Below are 20,485 nucleotides of genomic sequence, written 5' to 3' on the forward strand. Positions count from 1 at the left end.
TTGATTTCCCTATCTACTGCTTTTTCACCAGACAGAGCATTTTATAATAGCTCAGAATGTGAAGTTCAGGCCTCTAGTTCCATTATACATGCCCTCCTCTGAAGTCTCTAATTTGTAATTTATATGCTGGTAATTTTAACAGAAATTAAATATTTATTTAAATCAAACCAGAATTCAGATAAGCTACAACTCTTAGATGTTTTTATTATCCTGTTTCCTGAGGCATGTCAAAAAGCACAGATATCAGAATACTTGTGCTGGTGTAAGAATTTGGAGTACTCTAGTCATCCATTCCAGTAGATGTATGCAGATACATTTCCCCTCAGTATGCACTTGCAACTTACTTCAGTGTTTCTGTAAAACACTTTCACATAACCAAAGGAGAAGGGATGGTTTTGTATCCTATATTGTTGTCAGATCAAAGTCAGATTCAGTAACCTTTACTGTGAGTTTCAGTAGGGGAGATTTAATTAAACACTGGTTCTGGCATTGCCTCAGATGAAAAGATTCCAGTGAAGGGAAATTGCATCACACGTTTATGTATTAACAGAAGATCAGGGGCCTGGTCTTTCTAATTCTAAATGTAAAAGGCCAGTATTGTAGAACACATGAACACTTGCTTTTTCAAAGCCGTGAATATTTACCATCTCATCACAGAGGAGAGCATTTTGTTATTTTGGAAATTGCTTTCTGAAAAAAGGTTGCTGAACCTAAAAGCTGTCCACCAAATGTAAAATTATGTTTACTGTTACGTCGTTTTGTCCCAGCATGAATAACAGATTTTCCTGAACTGAGAGTTCAGTCAAGGGCGGGACACAATAAGAGTGAGTGTAGAAGAAAAGAGTTTACGTTGAATAGGCTTTTTGCTGATGGACATAAATGTTAGTAGTCATTGTTCATCTTAATTTTAGCACTGAATAAAAGTCCAATAAGGTGTTTCAGAGAAATACAGAAAGACACGATAGATACTTATCTGATTATAAATGTCCAGTATTGAGACAGTGGATGCATTGAAAAAGCAGTTACAAAATGGGAAGTGATACTTCAAATGAGTTAAATAGTAACTCAGATGGGCTGAAATTTGGTGTGTTGTTGTTCTAAAGAAATAGAGATCTTACATTGCTCTGCATTTGTAGCCTTCAATTTACTTGTCCTTTCCCTGTCATCTCGTTCAGCAGTAATCTTGGATGTACTACAGGGTGCCTTTTTCTCTCACAGTTCCTCTGTCACTGTTTCTTTTCTCCTTGAAACACCACACACCCTCACCAGCCTTGCATCACCATATCCGCCCTCCTTTCATTCACTAGCTCGCTCACAGCAAGCTAACTTTCCTGCTTTGACTCTGATTTTGTTTAGGCTATCCATGATGTTTCAGTATGCCGATACTTTTATATGTATTTAATTTCAAGAAAGTTTGTTACATTAGGACACTTTGTCATATCATTTCTAAAGCAACTTTTTTAGAGGAACAAGGCTCCCTAATTCTTATTTCTCACAATTATGACAGTGTCAAGCCAAGCACTTGGATCAGTCTTTCCAAAGCTGTAAAAAGCAGAGTCCTGGGAAAATTCCCAGCCAGGGCCCATCCCACCACCCACAGCAAGCCTGGAGATGGAAGCCATCTTATAGATTATGGGTGGTATCATGGTGCTGAGGCAGGTCTGAGCTGCAAATCCAAACAATAGGCCACATCTGCTGGTTACCAGGCAGATCTGTAGCATCAAGGCCAGAAATCAGTCCACGTATTGAGGTCTGAAGAAGGGAGCTGCATGTTGGGCCAGGAACTAAGCAAAGTACTCTTCCAGCAGTGCTGGAGGAGCTGTTAGAACAGTACAACTCCTGGGTCTGTTGGGTGTAGACAGAGGCCTCAGGTGAGGTTCACTGGGGCCATTAAGACTTTTTGATGCCTTCAAGGTTCTAACAGCTTGTGAAGAATTTTGAGCCAAAGGCAATGGAGTACCAGTATTTATAATAGTCTTAATTCACTGCTTCCCTCTAGTGCCTCTGCATTGCATGGACACGAAGCAGTTGAGAACTGGGCCCAAAACACTTAGGCAGACTGAGAAAATAGTCCAGGTTTGGTAGTTCATAAGAAATGTTCAGCTTGTTTTTGGCATACCAATTAGCAGCCTCTCAGATTTTCTTATGGAAATTAATGAATGTTTAAAAAGAACCTAACATTTTACTTTCTTAGGGGCCTCAGTCCATGAGTAAAGTGAATAAATGTGTATGTAGACTTAGTAAAAATTAGTATTAGGTGGTTTACAAATTTTGTGTTTTGTCGTTATTAAAGTATGTATTCATGCCACCTTCACATGTTTAAGGAGTTAAATATGAGATTCAGTTTCCACAACTGACATTGTGCCAAGCTTTGCAACTGTTTTTCAACAAACACAATTCCCAGCAGAAATCCAGCACAGAATTCCGTAAAAACTAAATACAAAAAAAGGCAATGCATTGTTGAGGTTAATTCTCCTACAGATGTGAATGAATATTCAGTTTGATAATATTTGTTCATGAGTTAAGGGGTAAATATTTGTCTAGGCTATGCTTGTTTTACCTCATGGAAGTTGAGATCCTACAATACCTAATGTATCAGACAGATCTGTGTTTGCTGATCTTTCCCTTGAAATCAGTGGGAATATTTACCAATTTTAAATTCTGCAAATAGGTTGAGTTGTTGAAAGCTCTGTTGCTTAAAGGTGGAGGAGTGGAAAACAGTCGAAAGATAGAAGCGAATACTTGGATTAGAAAGCTAATTAGCCTTGTAGAAGTAGGTTAGAAGTTCAGCTGGTGTGTTTGGACAGAATATGGAGAGGGAGTAAAAATAGGATTTTAACAGATAAGATAATGTTGTATTTAAGAGCCAAGATTGAAGATGTCCAGATGAATTCACTAGGGCCTTTAAAATTTTTATTTTGTTTTGTTGTCTTTTCCTGTGTGTGGAATATTCACTGAAGCTGCTGGAAAACTCTCAAGATTTTAGTTTATAACGTCCATAGTGTCCTTTCTTGACTTTGTCATTGAGTGAAAATATTTTTCCTCTCCTCTGTGAGGAAGACACAGTAGGTACAGACTCATTAAGTCCTTTGGTCTCTCTCTGCAGAAATGAGGGATATTAGAATGAGAATCCATTGCTTCTAGTGAGTGTAGTCTTCTTCCATTACAAAGGAAAAAAGAAAAAAGCAACTTAAATTGGGATTAGGAAAATGGATTAGTTTCAGTTAAGGAGTAAACATTTGAAAATGCAATTTTCTTATGTGCAAGATTAGAACCAGTCACCTTTTTCTTTGAACGCAGTCCTCAGCCAATAGTCAGATCTCTCAGACTTGTTTTCAGGAGCAGGAGGAATAACTCAGTGTCAAGTGGTTCTTGACTATAGTTCTACGTATTTCTGTACAGCAGTACAAACAAGCTTGATCTCCTTTAGCAGGGTAGATCAAACGCAAGAGGCCTTGGGCTTTCCACTTCCCCCATGGTTGCCCTTCCTGCTGGGAAGTGTGTGCTCCCATGCTTTTCAGTTTCTCTGTTCACTCCTCCTCCATAGAATTCCCTGAGAGCACATGCCTCAACCCCCACCACCCTCAGCAGACTCCTGGGAGGGGATTTCTGTTGATTCAGCAATCTCCTTCCAGAAAGGCACGTGCATGTGTCATATGTCTGCCTTCAATTAAAGCATTCGCATCAATTTCAGCACAGTCCCTACTTCCCATTAAGTCAGCTGGGAGTACCCACCATGTAACAGTATTGCGTGTGACAATGATTATGATTAGTTTGTTTTTCTTAAATACGTGATAGCATGATACTGTTCAAAATTAAGAATTGTATGTCTAATTAGAATCTCTTTGTTGAATAAAAAAAACACATAACTATTGTGTAGTTACCTGTTTTAGTCAGCGATGCATGGCAACACTGAAGTAATTTGACTTTTTTGTAACACTGAAACAAAACATTGAAATAAATTCCAATTGTACAAGAATTATCTGGAGTAAAAATCACAAGTTATTCTAGGACCTAACCGTTCTGGACATATCTAGACAGGGGATGCTCTTCTTTCCCCCATTATGACAATTCCTTTACTAGGAAATTTAGACTTGGATTCACCCTAAGAGAAAATGGGAAAGGTCACTGTACAAAACTCACATTTCTCTAGGCTGCTCTTCCTTCTGACCTTGTTGCAGTTACAGATGGGATTAGGGGAGAGGGCAGTGGTTTCACAGATCTTTTGTTGAATTACTGTAAAATGTTAGCTCTGTGGGTCCTGAGAACAAAATTAAGAGGGGAAGAAAGAGCAAAAGGGAAAAAGGGTCACTGAGTGACTTGAAATGCAGCCAATAAGAAATATAATGAAGCTTGGCTCAAAGCTTCTTGTTGTAGGATAGTGCTTAAAGATCAGTTGCAGGTTTGTCTCTAATTTTGAAAACATACCTGATATTTTTAGAGGTTGGCTGGCTAAAAGGAAAGTAAATTCAACTTGTACACTGTGGTTTCATCGTTTGCTTGTTGTGTTTTTTTGTTGTTTTTTTTTCCTTTTCTGAGAAAATGTAAAATTAGCAATCAATTCTGTTGATTTTATTTCTTTTCCATGAACTGAAGTTAAGTGGTTGCATGGGCACATTAGGGCTTTTTTCAGTTTCATTTTGTAGTTTCAACTGCATATTTAAGTAGCTTTGGTTAGCAGAGCTTCCAGCCTTTGAGCTGCTTACTGTGTCATTTGTTAGACTTTATTTCTGTCTTCCATTTGAGAGCAGGTGATACAGAACAATGGCATTACAGGAGTCACTGTATAGTGTCAGGAATCTCATCTAAGTGAGATTTGTCATACCCGACTTCAAGTGCCCTCAGTGTGTTTATGCTGAACTTCAACTATGGCCTGTTGAAATCTAGTCAGTACGAGCAGTGGAGAACAGAGTAATTTGTTTCATTCTAGTTTATATTCCTGAATTTGATCAAATGAATCATTCTAGCTCTGTAGTTTGTATCAACAAAATTTCCATTGACTGTGTGGAAGCATAGATATTCATCTCCCACATAGCCATTATAGTTAATGGAGAGAAATCAATACACTGAGTACTGTATTTCTGTGACCTTTACATTACAGTGCCATAAATCATGTTTTTAAAATGATTACTACTTTTAAAATAATTGCTACTTCATTTCTAGAGAGCTACATAGCATGTGTCTATTTTATGGTGAGATGAATCCCACCCTTAGTTTCAATTTTTGGGCAACTGAATATCAGTAATTGTGCATTTCATGGCAGACTTGCTTAATCCCGTTTGTGTATCCCAAATTAATTTAACACATCTCCATTAAAAACTAATTAAATTATGCAAAATATGTACTCATTTGAATGAATAAATGGTGATGTTGCATGTATATTTCATTGAGTACACATTCTCAACAAATGAATGAGAGATGAGCTATCACAAATATTCCCACAAACGGGTGCACGTTATGATATATGTGCAGCTATTTGAGTTCTGGGGGTGGAATATCCAGTCACAGAACATTCATCGCATCTTTAAGAATGACTAGCACAATGTGAACTGTAAATTGCAAATAATGAACATACAGGAGAAAAAGAGAGAAAAGATAGTTTATGCACAACAAAGATTGAAAAAACATTTACCCAAATCATACACAGAGGAATTCTGAGATAGCAGATTCATAAACATTGAGGCTTTTTTGGTTTTCCTCAGTGTACTGGAGAAGAACGGACAAGGTCAATACAAACTGTTAATAGTTTATTTAATAATATAGAAAGACAAAACTAAACGTCAGTACCCCATTTACCCCGTTCCCAACCTTTTAAATTTTAGTGGAGTTTCTCAGAACTACAGACAAATCTTGAGTGATAGAATCCAGCATTTGTGATAAACCTACTGGTCTGTGTGTGTGTGTGTGTGTGTGTGTATGTATATGTATATATATAATAGACAACAGGGTTTTTGTTTTGTTTTGTTGTTTTATTTTTTTCCTACAGAATTCTGAATATGCAAATTCTTTGGCAACGGAGAGTTAGAGCTTGAGGATCTTAGGGCTTTCTACAAAAAAATTGTTGCTATAGTTATTGTGGAAAATGACAACAGTTTATGCTGTCATTGTTTCCCTTTGCGTAGAAAGTGAATTACTGAAGTATTAAGTACAGTTTTCATGGCAGGAGAGAGCAAAATGATGAAAGGCAAGAAAACAGTACATACTGAATAGCTGGTTTAAGAAATGAGGATATATCATAGCAGATGGATTTGTTCATTCAAGAGGATCAGAAGTAGTAGCAACAAGAGAGATGCAGTGGCATCCACAAGGCTTGAACGCTTTGGGGATCAGCTGTTTTCTGAATACTGTCAAGGCTTCGCTTCGTTTCAGATAAAACCTGAAATTTGGACTTGATGATCTTGGAGGTCTTTTCCAACACTGATGATTCTATGATTCTATGACCTTGGCCCCTGTTAGAACCATACTCATGCTTTCTGGTCACCCAAATCCTTTGGTCATATACAGAGAGTCTTTACCAAGCAGCACATGCTACAGCTAGAGTTTAAAAAAGAAAAGAAAAAAAAAAGAAAGGAAAAAAAAAACAGAATTTTAGGGTTTTTTTTTGTTTTTTTTTTTTTCAAATCACTAGAACTTGAGATAGTTGCTATTATCTGAATGTCTAGTTATAGTAACAAAGCTGCATAGTTAAATGTTCCTGCTTCTCTTGAAGATCTGCTATCTCTCTAAATCAGTTTGCAGCCCACTGGAAAATCCTTCAAAGATCATAATAGCTAAAAACAGCCTTTAAAAGCTAAAGCAATAACACTATCAAAACAGCACAGTTCTGTATGCCTAGAGTCAGCGTTTCAGATTTTATTTTGCCTGTAAAAGCAGAGACACTGTAGAAAACAAAAGGAAGTTTAGCTCTCTGAAGAGGAGAGAGATGAGTCCTAATCAGTGCTTGTCTAGGTAAGATAAAATACTTCCTGTGTAAATGGTTGCCTTTCATTTAGTTGACTCACTTCTCTGGACACAGGGCCTCAAATGTTATTATTAAAGTAGTTGCCAACATTGCTTATGTGCTCAGAGTGCAGTGGCATGGTTGTTTCACACAGATTGCATAAAGGTGCTGAATAAAGTAAACAAACGCTTCAGCAAATGTTTAAACTCTGTGCAGTGTGACAATTGTTAGCTCAACGTTTCATGAATAGAAAGGGACCCATTATATAAAATATTTCCTAGTAAAAACATCTATCTGAATAATCAAATGAGCAATTTGGGGAAGGTGTTGTCTTGATACTAAGTAGATTCTTTGCCTCCTTGTTTGCCTCTTCTCACAGATACTGCAATGAGCATTTGTTGTGCCCCCCACATGTGTTTTGGACAAGCTGGGGTCCATGGGAACGCTGCACGGCTCAGTGTGGAGGAGGGATTCAGGCTCGGCGTAGGACATGTGAAAATGGTCCTGACTGTCCTGGCTGCAGCGTGGTAAGTAATTCCCAACTTGGCCTTCAGCAGATATGTGCGTGCCCATACGCTGTAGCTCTAACGTGAGTCACTACAATGTATTTGTCTCTGTGTTGCTCAAATGTTTTGAAATTTATCAGAGAAATATATATCATTCAATTTTTATACAAGATCATCTAGAATATGGGTTTCCTGAGGCAAGATTGGTGCAGATAAGGGATGTGTCCTTGGCAGGTTTATAGCATTTTTTATTTTTATCACCGGAGTATATAGGAACTCTTGCTATGAACCCAAGACTCTGGTGTCTCAGGTCCTGTGCAGTACAGAAGGGATAAGCTTAAAATCTAAAGTAATAAGACAGGAAATGAATACAAATTACATGAAACCACCAGCAAGTGCTGAAGTAAACTTGAGTAGTGACAGTGATCTTAGCATGACAGTAGCCTAACAGCTGCCAAGTTTCAAGGCTACTGTGGGACAATTATGAATGAACAGAAATACATTGTGGATGACCCATTTATGAAGACAAACATATGGAAGAGTGTATAGGGTTTTCTTCTTCTTTCTGAACAAGCATAGGTGTTACATTTCATGAAATGAGCACTGCTTTCTTGAAGATGATGAGATGGTATGTAGCAGAGCATGGATAAGGGAAACCCAGCATCAATACACAGCGAGCAGGGTGACATGTTCACTGCAGTATAGCTGGAGTATAACCTTGGTGTGAATATTGCTGAATGGATAATACTGTCAAAACTAAAGGAAGGGATTTTGTTGCTAGACCATTAGAAGCTGAAGGAAAATCTTAGCATGTGTGGCTGAATATCAGAAGATGAACCTTGTGGTGCTATTTCATGTTGCATCTAAATTGAATTTCAATAATGGATTGTCACTAAAGGGAATATGTAGAAAGCATAACCTGAATGAAAATTTGAAGTGGTTGAAACTGAAGAAGATAGATTCTGCTGCTGAATGACAGAAGGTATTGTTAATCTCCCCAGTGACTGAAAACAAGCACAACTCAGAGGAAAGCTGGCAGTTCTGTTTTAGCCATGTAGCGTTTAGTGGCCAGACCTAGTGTTGCACGCTGAGAAATATGTACTGAACTTTGTTCCAGAAATCTAAATACGCAAAAGAAAGATTTTTTTTTTCCATATATTAAACCAATTTTTACATGCTTTAATTTCAAAGAGTCAATTAATTCTGAGGTTTGTCATGGACTATTTGTTAGTCTGGCAGTAATTCAGTATTAAACCTTTCTTAATTTAAAGTTTTTTTGTGTGTATTTTCCCACAGTTTGTTCTGTTTTTAATATTCATCCTGGTGTTAAAATTGAATTTTCAGTAGATTGAAAACATTCAGCAGGTTTGCTCATGTATTTTAGCTAAACAATATGAATTGACCTAATAACTTATATAAATTTTTCAAAAAATATTTGTCTCCCCCTGATGTTACACAAACAGATCAAACATATGGATTAGATCTGTTGCTAAACCTTCATGGATAACAAAGAAAAGAACACAGTTTGAAAATTTTCTGTCTCAGTCATCCCTGTTTATCCCATCTTAGTCCTCATGCAAGAAAGAATTATTTTGTTCTGCATGCAATTTTCTCATGGACTGTAATGAAAAATATGTTACTGATTTTCTTCTGAAGTTGCACAAAGAAAACAGAAAATCTTGTAAAAATTTTGTAATTATGACTGATCTGAGATTATTGTTACTAGGATTAATAGTTTATGTCTTTGATGTAACAAAACAGTTACCAGTGCATCTGTGGATGTTCGGTTGTTCAGGAAAGCATTCCCTACTACTTAGGTACCAATGGAAACCAACCTGAAGTAGAAACCCTTTATAGGCCCTGGTGTTCTTGTGAGGCAAGATTCTTCTTGTAAAATCTGTCTTTTGTTTAAGACTCAGTGAATTTGAACTTGGAAGTAAAGCTGTCTTGAGTCAAAAGTTTTGTAGCCGTTGTAGGACTTTGTGGATAGGTGTATCTTGAGAACCACTTCATTATTTCTTTATTATTCCAAAGAGGTTGATTTTTTTCATTAATGTAGGAAAAAGCAATCTGAAATATTTTTTATGACCTTTTGTAATTGTTGGATTAATCAAATATTCATATTAATACAATTCTAATGAAATAGGAGCAGTAAAATTAAAACCTATTTATTCATCAGTTTCTTCTACGTCAATCATTTTGTTTCGGTAATGGTATGTGCCCTCTGAAAGAAATAAAATTATGGATTTTTACCATAGTTAATAAAGAAGAAATTATCTTGCCCTCTTACTACCAATTTCACATCATTAATAGATGTAATAAGGCTACAGTGAAAGTGGTACTAGTATTGTACACTGCTTACTAGATGTCTATCAGATCTGGAGTAAAAGAGGGTGGTGACACACTGGAATAAGTTGCCCAAGGAGGTTGTGGATGCCCCATCCCTGGAGACATTCAAGGCCAGGCTGGATGTGGCGCTGGGCAGCCTGGTCTAGTGGTTGGCAACCCTGCACACAGCAGGGGAGTTGAAACTAGATTATCGTTGTGGTCCCAGGCTATTCTATGATTCTATGATAAAAGATGCTATGAGTCAGGATTTCACCGAGTGAATTACAGGCATATCTGAAAATAGAACCAAGGACTTAAAATACATAGTTCTGGGTTTTTTTGTTTGTTTGTTTTTGTTTTTGTTTTTGTTTTCCAATGATGAGATTATAGCTTTAATATATAAGAAAGCACTCCAGGTTTCTTATTTGCTTTCAGTAAAGATGAATTCTCAAATAGCATGAGTTGTCATAGATCTTCTCCAGCTGTATTGCTCAGAGCCTACTGTCTGTATAGTCAAGACTCATATTCATAAAAAGCAGGAAAGAAGCATGTAGACAGATGAAAGCATATCATTTAAGGTGATAATAACAACATTAGATTTCATTTCATCTTGAAATGAAAAGAAATTTATGATGCATCAGAGGTTTAGGGAGGACTAAATGCTGTCTTGGGACTCAACTATGATGATTCTTTGTTTTTAGAATAGTTTTTCAATGGCAGAGTGGGAGTCAAAAGGAAATACTGTTTCCTTAAGAAAGAAAGCCTACAGCTTGTTTGCCAGCAGTATCGGGAGACCAGATTTTATGTTGCGGGAGTACATCTTCTGTTTTCCAATGTGAGACCAGTCTGTGCATCTGCAGTACAGCCAGCCCTAATCTTTTTAGCTGTTCTCATTTTGCTGCTTTTACCATATCCATGGCTACTGTCTGCGTCCACAGATTTCTACTACATAATTTTTACTCAGCATTTTCCTCCCTTTCAGCTTTGTTGTATTACTGTTAGCCTGTAATAGCACAGCAGGTGGCTATAGCTTGTGTTTTGCTTTATGCATGTTTCTCATCAGCTGGTTCCTTGGCTTTATCTCTTATAGCAGAAATGAACCAAGACAATTGGATATCTTTTGTTAGAACTTGATAGAGTTCCTTGCAGCTATTGCAAACTTAGCATCTTATAAAATAATCATGAACTTTTTGATGTGTACAAATAATCCAACAGCAGAAAAACATGATGATATTTTAAAGATGCATCTCTCACTGGCATTTACTTAGTACATGAAAATAGCTGACCAGAGACTCAGGATCAAAAGCATTTACACTGAATATAGCGGACCGTAAATTTTTATAGTATAAGAGAACAAGACCACAGAGAATCCTAAAGGTCGAAAAGATGAAGCTTGAAATCAAAATCTGGAGCCATAAAGATCGCATCAAGATTTTTATGTTAATCAAAGTCAGTACAAAATGTTGGAAATTGTCTAAGAGAAAGGGCTGTCACAGTTAAATTTAAGAGCAGCCAAAATCAGGTAATAGGAAAATAAAGTAAATGACAAAACAAGTATTACTCTAATGTATTCAGGTGATACATGTGCTAGAGAAACCACCGTGGAATTCTGTGGACTGAGTTAATGCGACTCAGAGGACAAATCTCTTCAGATTTTACGGCATACTTGGGTAAATTGTACATTTGTTTCAGAAAGAGCTTCTTTTCCCCTGAGAGAAGTATAATCTCACTTGAATTTGCCCCAGGTCAGTATTAAAAATAACATGCTTTGAGAAATATTAGAATAAGAAATCTAATCTGAGGCTCAACTTGGGTGACATATATTATGTGTATTTGTTATTTCAGTTATACTAACGTATACATTAATTTTATTGTTACAAAGGAAGTCTGGTAGAGAGTATATGCTTTCCATACAGCCAAACAAAGCATTTTAGATGTTTCTGTGAAATAAAGGAATGATAAAATTTTGTTTATTTCTTAGACATAGTTGCTAGTGTTGCATTCATATCTTTTTTGTTATTATTTTAATGTTCCAGAAGTGCTGAAAACAAAACTTGGGGAAGAAAAACTCTCTATTCTAAAGTTCCAGTTATGACACAAGAAGAAAAAAGATGTCTTGGAAAAGCAAATGTCAGAAATGTTTTCTTTCATTAAGTTTTTAAAGAGAATTTGAAGATGGAACGTTTTCAGAAGTACTTTGTCCATCAGAAAGGGCACCAAACTGCCTTTAAAATATTTTCTGTGTCCCAAAACACACTTCAAATACACAGTCTTGCAAAAACTGGCAAGTTTTTTATTATGCTTTTTAATGGTTCTTCTTTAAGTTTTTCTTTGACCTCTCAGACTTAAGACAAATAATTCATAATCAATTGCAAAACCAGAAAATACACTCTTACAAGCGTGAAGCACAAAAATTGTTCTTTTTCTATGGCATTTAACTATTTCGTGCTCATTTCTTTTCTGTCTATTACGTAAACTTCAATGAGCATTAGCTGCTTCTTGTATGTTTTAAATGTTTAGCAAAGTACAACTTACTTTCTTCTGATGATGTAAGTACGGTTGCAATTATAAGCAGTGTCAAGTAATTAAAAGGGGGAAAAACAAAACACCAAAATCACAAGAAATAGGTTTGGAAAACACGGACACATTGGATAGTGGTAGTTGTGGTGCCCAACTATGTCAGTTAAGAGAATTATCAGCCATGCATATTCAAAGTAAATATAAACTGATGAAAAGATGTGTAAACACAAGGGCTGCTCTGAAAGTAATGCCTCCTATTTTATGATGTTGACCCAAGAAGTCAGAAACAGATGTTGGTGGCATGGCAGTAGAGGTTGAATATTCCTGGCAATATTCCGTTCTATTCTGTTGCCATATAATGGATGGCACCAGAGGGACAGTCTGACAAAACGGCATTTTGCATGAAGGTGTGCACCCACTGACATTCACTGATGCTTGATGAACGTTTCTGGAGACTAGTGTGAGCATGGTGAGGTGGTGGATGATGCATTTCACAGTGGTGACAGAGACTGCTGGTCACCTCCCCTGGTGCAGATTTTTGTGAGTACAGCATGCAGGCTCTTGTTCATGGCCGGCAAAAATGCATAGGTAATGGTGGTGACTTCTGAAAAACAGTTGTTTTGTAGCTGAGAATTTCCTCTGTCAAATTGTGCCATTGTGTTCTTTTTATCTGTTGTAGTTTCCAAGGAAATAAATAGGAGGCAATAGTTTCCGAGCAACCTACAAATACCCAAAGGTGAAGTATTCAAGGTAGTCATTAACTGCATTTCCAACAGTCATGTTGCTGTTTATTTAACTTTGATGAGGCTAAAATGCACATTGTTTACTTTCTTGCTTAAAATAAAGCAGCATAAAGCATCTCCTTTTTGAGAAACACGTAACTTTAGAAGTTATTTAGAAGTTATTTAGAAGTTATTTAAAGCTGAAAAATAAATCTTCATGTCTGAAAAACTGTCAAAACTCCATTTAACTCCGTACGAACTCAATGCATCCAGTTTGGTACAACCTATGACGATTGGCAATGACTGCAGTTCTGTCCTTAATCTATAACAAAGCCTTTCAGAGACTTCTCACTTACATGTGATATTTTCTTTTATGGAACAATTCTAATTGATTTCAAATTTCTTTTTCAAACCTAGTTGGATCTGTTGTCCTGTATGAGCGTTCTCACATTCAAGAGTTTTGCCCTTAAACCAATTAGTGTCTGTGATATAGATGATGTGTGTTGGATTCAGAAGGCCAAGTCTCATTTAAAGTACCATATGAAACAAATCATATTGTAACTGTGCGTAAGCCTTCTCAAGGCTTTGAATGTAGGAAATGGTCTGCGCATTCCTCAAGGTCAGGTAATAGCTAGGTGTTTTCATCCACATAAGGAATCTTATTGATCAGTGAAAGGAGACCTTATTTAGTACATTCAGAATTTCCCATGCTGTTTCCTAAAAGCTTGTTTCCTGTAATAATTATTGCTATCTTTTCTTTGGCAGCTCCCATGCTGAAGGTATAGTCCTTGTTATTGTAACTTAGATGTAATGCATTGCACCTGGCTATTAGAGGCTCTGTTTGAATTGTGATCATTACTGTGTCTGATAGCCACACAAGGAAAAAGAGTTTGAAAACTCCTTCAATCTCTGCACAACTCCCCAAAGGCTCAGCATTACAAGATGTAAACTTCAGTTTCCCCCTTAGCTCAGATCATTTGTGAATATGAATGGGAAAGAAAAATACAGTTATTAAGGAATAATGGACAGCAGGTGCTGAGGTTTTGTGCTGCACTAATGATAGAATGAATTAATGAGTAATTCTGAAGCTTGAGGATAATTTCTGGTGACTCATGCTTCATCCAGCCTGAGATTTTTCATTACTACAGATCTACAAACATTCAGTTATCTCTGGGAAGTGTCCCATAACTCTGTCATTACAGGCTAAAACTCAAAACAAAAAGTAGGTGACATGGTTTTAGCTTAGTTTCATCAAGTAATGAGGCTTACAAGATCATATCGCAGTCTGTTCAGTGAGAACTCCTCTATCCATAAATAAGGAACTGTTTGATTTGGAGGGCCGTCCTATGTTACAATATGAAATTGCAACAAGTTGCATGAAAAATATTCATCATAGGACAAAAATTTAAGTTCATTCCCACCTTCAGAGGCAGGGCTACCACTGAGTCCCATATTTGTTCCACATTGCATCATGTGATAGTCAGTGAGTGTGCATGTTAGTCACTGCATGTCTCTTAGTTTCAGCCGTAGGACCAGTAAATCGTAATGGCAGGAGATGTGGGGAGAGGAAATGAGGCTCTCAAGGAAAAGTTTCCAAGTCTTGAAAGGTAAACTTGTAGGAAATCAAGTGTCATTAGTTCCAGTGCTTATGGAACTACTTACTAAGCATGTGTACTGTAGTTTCCTTTGATACGTAGAAAGTATTTCCATGAAATTAAAACTGACATAACAGGGAGAGCTGTTAAATAAATAAATAAATAAATAAATAGATGTCAAAAGTCTCAGGGAACAGGGAAGATATGTGGCAACTTAAATTAATTTTGAGGAAATTTAAGACCAAAAAAGAACAACAGGTGTGACTGTGTTTCTACCAATGTCTGCAAGGAAAAAGTTTCTTCTTGTCCTCCATCTAGGAGTCACAAGAGCAGTACACACCAGATAGCAATCCGGTAGCACATCTGGTATTTTCTGTGCTATGTCAAAGTACTGCCTTAACTCCACTAAGGGTCCTTTCTTCACTTGCAATCAGTATCAAGTGCCACAGAGACAGTAATGATGTGATAAAAGCTATGCAGACAGTGTGGTCACACAGAATAGCCCTTCTTGACCCCTATAAGCACCTGGATAAAATTCAAAATATTACAATCAATCATAGTAATTACTGTGCTGTAGAAATGCAGCAATTTATATGTAGTAAATGTAATGCAATATAGATTTCTATGTCGTGTTATTTGCAGTGAAGAAGGAGGAACAAAATTATCCCCATCCTGGAGTACTGGAAGTACTAGAGCTGTATTTAATATGTTTATTTGTTTGTTTGTTTGTTTTTAATTCTATTTGTTTGCTTGTTTAAGAAAGAAAAAGATAACAAACCCCATAGAAAAATGTATCTACATTCAGGAAAAAGAAAATGGTTTTGCAGGTAGAGAGAGGCTGTTTCACTTGATCTGTGGTTTTCAAATTGCCAAATAACTTCAGAGTATAAAAGAATTAAGATGTAGAATGGAAAGCGGAGATCAATTCCTTACAATATTACTACAGTAGAACACTTCATGTTTTCCTAACATTATTCTCCAAGAGGATAACTGTTTTGTTGTGTTTGTTTTTTTGTTGTTGTTTTTTACAGTCAATATGCATCAGCTACAATATATATGGTTTTAGATTTGTTGTGTTACAAAAAAGGATGATCACTGAAGTGATATACTACTAGCAAGAAGGTGTAGAAGCTAAGAGGTGTATCCAGCTGGACATAGGACTGGGTTGTCATGGCAGAAGAAATGTCAGATTAACTAGAGATTACTGTGTATCTCCTAAAGGAACAAACCTGGGACAGGTTTGAATGATTTGTTTTCTTAGTAATATTGGCAGATAAATTTGTATTATGTTTGCTGGTGTCCTGAAGTTGGAAGGCATCATCAGCACAAAGGTGGATTTGTATGTTACACTGGAGTCACTAGATATCTCTGAGGGCTGAACTAAGAGTAGAGAAATGAGCTGTATCATAATTCTGAATCATGGAGTTTAAACAAAACTCCTGCTCTCACCTTGAAATATAGTGAAGAACAAGCCAGGAGAATAACCCTGGTGCACGAGATGTTTATAATACTAAAAGCCAGAAAAAATATGTGGCTATGAAAAATACAGATTTGATTTCAGCAGTTAGGAAGCTTTAGCAAGGTATTTCCAATAGACAAAAAAAAGTAGTCTAAATATTCCCATAAACTAATCCTGGAATGGAAGACTGTAACTGTTCAGACTGAAGGTAGTTGAAATCACATTGCAAGTCATTCTCCATCCCTGCTGTTAACTTGTCTTCATAGTAAAGCTTATTTTGAAGTTGAATGTATCTGACTCCTTTGGATCAAAGACTGAAGTCATTGGATCATGTTATGACTTCATTCACAGATTTCAGAAGTCTCCTCTACCACAAAGCTATGTCTTTGTAGGCATTCAAAAACCTTTGTTTTACTCCAAGTAGCTCAGCAACAACCTTAGGTCATTGTGCAGTTGAAATCAAAAAAGGAGTTCATGACACATCCATTTAAAAATGGTATTGGACGTTCAATAGAGCTGTTCTATAAATGTGTTCTGTAGCCACACTTATGTTTCTTAAGGGGAAGTGGTAGAAGTGGTCTTGGCCCTAGAAAATATCCCAGAGCAAGCCAAAGGCTGGGGTTCTGATAAATTAGAATGTACAGGGTTCTCATGTTTGAAGTACTCATATGTAAAGTAATAGCAAGTCTGGAGAGCAAATACTGGGATTTCTATACTGTAATATGATTAATTTTAAGGAAATATGAAGCCAGCTAGGGGCATTAATTTCCATTTAGGGCATTGTTACATGATACAACTTGTTACAAGAAATTTTTGAGGCTTAAATCTTAAGAATCGAAAAACCCTAAACAACAGTGGGCGTGATATCAGGATGAACTAGATTTACAGTAGATTAAAAAAAAAATAGGTAGCATATTAAATCACATTTTAAAATTTTAAATCTTTTTCTGCATATGAAGAGTTCAACTGAGCTTTGCTTTGAGCATTCCACTTCTGTGCTGTCTTTTGACAGCAGAAACAACATGTCTGATCAAGAATGGCATTTCCAGTGTTCTCCTTTTTAAGTGAGTATTGAGAAGGTGTATAAAAAAAATATTCCTTTGATTTATTTTGCTTCTTTTAGCCCTAGCCTCCTGTAGTTAAAATGTTACTGTGTGAACTTGGTTAATACACCAAAAAGTGCATTCACATATTGACCCAGTGGTTGGTTAATACAATGCAGTATTTTATTTCACAGTCCTTCAGATTGACTTTAATAAATTAAGGGATGGGGGAAGCCTGCATAAGTAAGATGTGTTGTTGCCATTGTAGTTACACCGCTGCAACTGCTGTTGAAGGTGTACAATTGATTTGTTAGCTGAGATAATTGACAGTGGTCCTTATCCATCAGATTGTAATTAATTTGATCTCTATCCAAACTCATGACATTTCTATGCCAGCTTTTGTTTTCACTTACTCTCAGAACATTATAGTATTTTTTTATTTTTTATTTTTTTAATTATTAAGATGTGGTAGAATTTTGCTTTTCAATGCGAATAGTGCCAGATAGCTATATTCTGACCCAGATCATATCAGATTGAGGCATCATATTATATAATACTGGGAATATTTACTGATGGAGTTAATAATAAGTACCTGTATTTTTTTTTTCTTGGGTTTATTCCCTTGTCCCTTCCATGTTCAGTTGTTAGCTTAGAAGTTTTTTGTGCTAACACTATAGCAAGCACATGCAAGGTATTAAGTTATTCAAAGCCTATGATATTCATCCTGAACAAACATACTCACTAACCTTAGAAAAAAGCAAAAATATTCATTGTGCCTATTCATAACTTTTTTTGTATCTTCAGAATGTTGTGACTCTGAATCTACTGTAGCATACTGAAACAATATATTTAGGCCCAAATGCCTAAATTGTATTTAGATTGTATCCTTCATGTCGGAAAATCTAAGTTCATATAGACACTGAGCTCTTCTACGAGTATATATAGTGATTTGTCTGTACAGCTTAGGGGGAAGGATATAGTTTCACAATCTCACGAGCAGTACCCATAATGGTACTGCAAGCAGCATCACATAGCATATATTTTTATGCCTGAGTAGTGCAGCAGAAAGTTAATCCTTCAGATTCAAGGGCAGATTTTTTTTTTTCAGAAGACAGTACTTAATACATCATTTGAAATATCTGAAAGGTGAATGAATTTGGAGACATGAGAACAGCTCTTTCAGTTTATAGTGCAAGAATCTTTAACTTTGTTACTCACAATGATTTCTAACATGAGAGAACAGAGGAGTGTTTATGGCCCTGTGAAGATTACGAAGTTGATCTGTCTTTCCTTTGAAATTGGTGAAACTCTTCTGCAGATTGGTAGTGGTCCAGAAGAAGGTCAGCCCCAAAACGCAGTAAAATACAATTCTTGTTTGCCTTTTGTTTTTGTTGTTTTTTGTTTGTTTGTTTGTTTTTTAGAAAAGAATAGCACTTTATTTTTCAGACTGTAACTTTACTTTTCAACTATCTGATTCGGAACAAGGACTGATTCACTTTCACCTCTTTGGATTTTGACTTAGTCTACATAAGGAAAAATGAAAAAGAAACCTTAGAGTTGACATGTTGGCTCTGTTAGCAACTTACCAACATTTAAAATGAAAAGTTGTCTAGGTCTTCAGATAGTTAGTACAAGTTTATGACACTGTTGATTGCCTCTAGGATGCATGAGAGAACTTGCAAGTTATGGTTTGGCTGTTAATCTCTAAATTGTGATCAGTTCTGCTGTACTGATCCTAAATTTCATCCTGGTCCTTAACCTGGGCTACAATTTGTGCAGTCCATTCTGCTGTGCAGGTGACTGAGTAGTTCTTCCACATCATGCCGGCTTGGAGGCTGCACAGGAGCTAATGAGAGGCAGGCTGTGTCAGCTTGAGCCACTCATTTTCTTCATAGTTTAACAGGACAAGGAAAACTTAAATCTCTTCCTAGATCCCATGTTAGTACAGCTATTTTGGCCATTGTGCAGGCTGGATTGCTGGATGTCAGGTCAAGCACAAGACTGCTGCACAGCCAGCACAGAGCCATAAACTAGTTTGGCTTGGCAGGGACCTTTAAAGATCGCATAGTGCAACCCCCCTTGCCATACTCATCACAAGACTCTTCTGTGTTATTGCTCTTTTACTTACAAATAACCCATTTTTTTTGTACATGAGGATCATTTTATGAAAGCAGTGGCAGATTCTAAGATTGTTTATTAAAGGCCATTTGTATGTTAGTGCATGTGAGGACTTTGTATAATGCTCAAATGTGCACCATGGGAGATCTGATGTGTGGTTCTGCTCTAATGCTGTTCTGGTAATGTAATAATAGTGCGAATGTACTTCTTAATAGGAAATTTTTCATTTCCCATAGGTGATTGTATTCAGATCCCATAGCAGGCAGTACAAACTATATAAAAAAACTTCACAGTTGGTCAGTAGACCCACATCTATTCTCAGCTTTGCCTGACTCCGTTAAGACTTTTGACAGCCTTGAATGACACAGGCCAGCTGAAGTCCAGAGGGTGTATCTGGTTCTCTACGTAAAAAACATAATCCTTCTTTAATATGAAATAAAATTCACTCTGATTGAAGTATGAAACACATTCAGTCAGAAGTTTCCGAAGTTTCCAAAGTTTCCAGGATATTGCTCACAAAACTAGAACTATAGCGTATTCATTCATGTAGGAGCACATAACCCTCTTCACAAATTCACTAAACTCTATTAAAAACAGTTAATTTATGTCCTATTCCTTCTTGAAAAGCTGATCCAGAATCCCTGTTCACATATTGAAGCCTTTATGTGAGATGGGTTGGCAGAATGAATATTTTATTAAAGAGGCTTTAAAGTACTTAGGAAAAGAATTAATATCAGTGCATATAATATGCTTCTGCAGTGGAGGGCTAACAGGAATATTAGACATACAGCAAAATCTAGCATTAGCAATTTGTGGTAGAGTATGAAAATGATGCAAGACATCGAATGCAAGGAAAAAAACAGATGATGGATTATAGGAATTAATCCATCAAAAACATGGCTGTAGGTCATACAAACGTAATTTTGAGAGTCATTAATAGAGAAAATGTTGCATCTCCTTCATTTTCCAGAAAGGCTGGTATTTTATTTGCCACGTAGTTTTAATAAAATTTGATGTAATGGAAGTAGTAAAACATAAAGTCGCGTCTGTCTTCCATGGTATTCCTAAGATGTCAAGAAAAGAATAAATTATGTTACCTTACGTTCTATTGGAAGAATAGTTGGTACAAGCACAATTGCCTGTGTTGTGAGAGGCAAGTGGGGCAAAATGTGGAGAAGAAAGGAAAATTTAAATCACAGAAGTACAAGACTTAAAAAAATGTATTTGTCTTTGCCAAAGTCATAGAAAGACTTT

At 36.5% G+C, this 20,485-nt stretch overlaps 1 protein-coding gene across 18 annotated transcripts in view; it reads left to right on the forward strand.

The window, feature by feature from the left end:
• Positions 1-20,485, forward strand: part of SEMA5A (semaphorin 5A) — a 332,072-nt gene that overhangs the window by 255,058 nt on the left and 56,529 nt on the right. For all 18 annotated transcript variants that reach the window (XM_040695738.2, XM_046926696.1, XM_046926710.1 and 15 more), the window contains one exon: positions 7,320-7,467. In XM_040695738.2, the coding sequence (XP_040551672.1) occupies positions 7,320-7,467 (148 nt within the window). The remainder of the gene's footprint in view (positions 1-7,319; positions 7,468-20,485) is intronic.

This window comes from Gallus gallus, chromosome 2, assembly GCF_016699485.2.
Source record: "Gallus gallus isolate bGalGal1 chromosome 2, bGalGal1.mat.broiler.GRCg7b, whole genome shotgun sequence".
NCBI classification, from domain to species: Eukaryota; Metazoa; Chordata; class Aves; order Galliformes; family Phasianidae; genus Gallus; species Gallus gallus.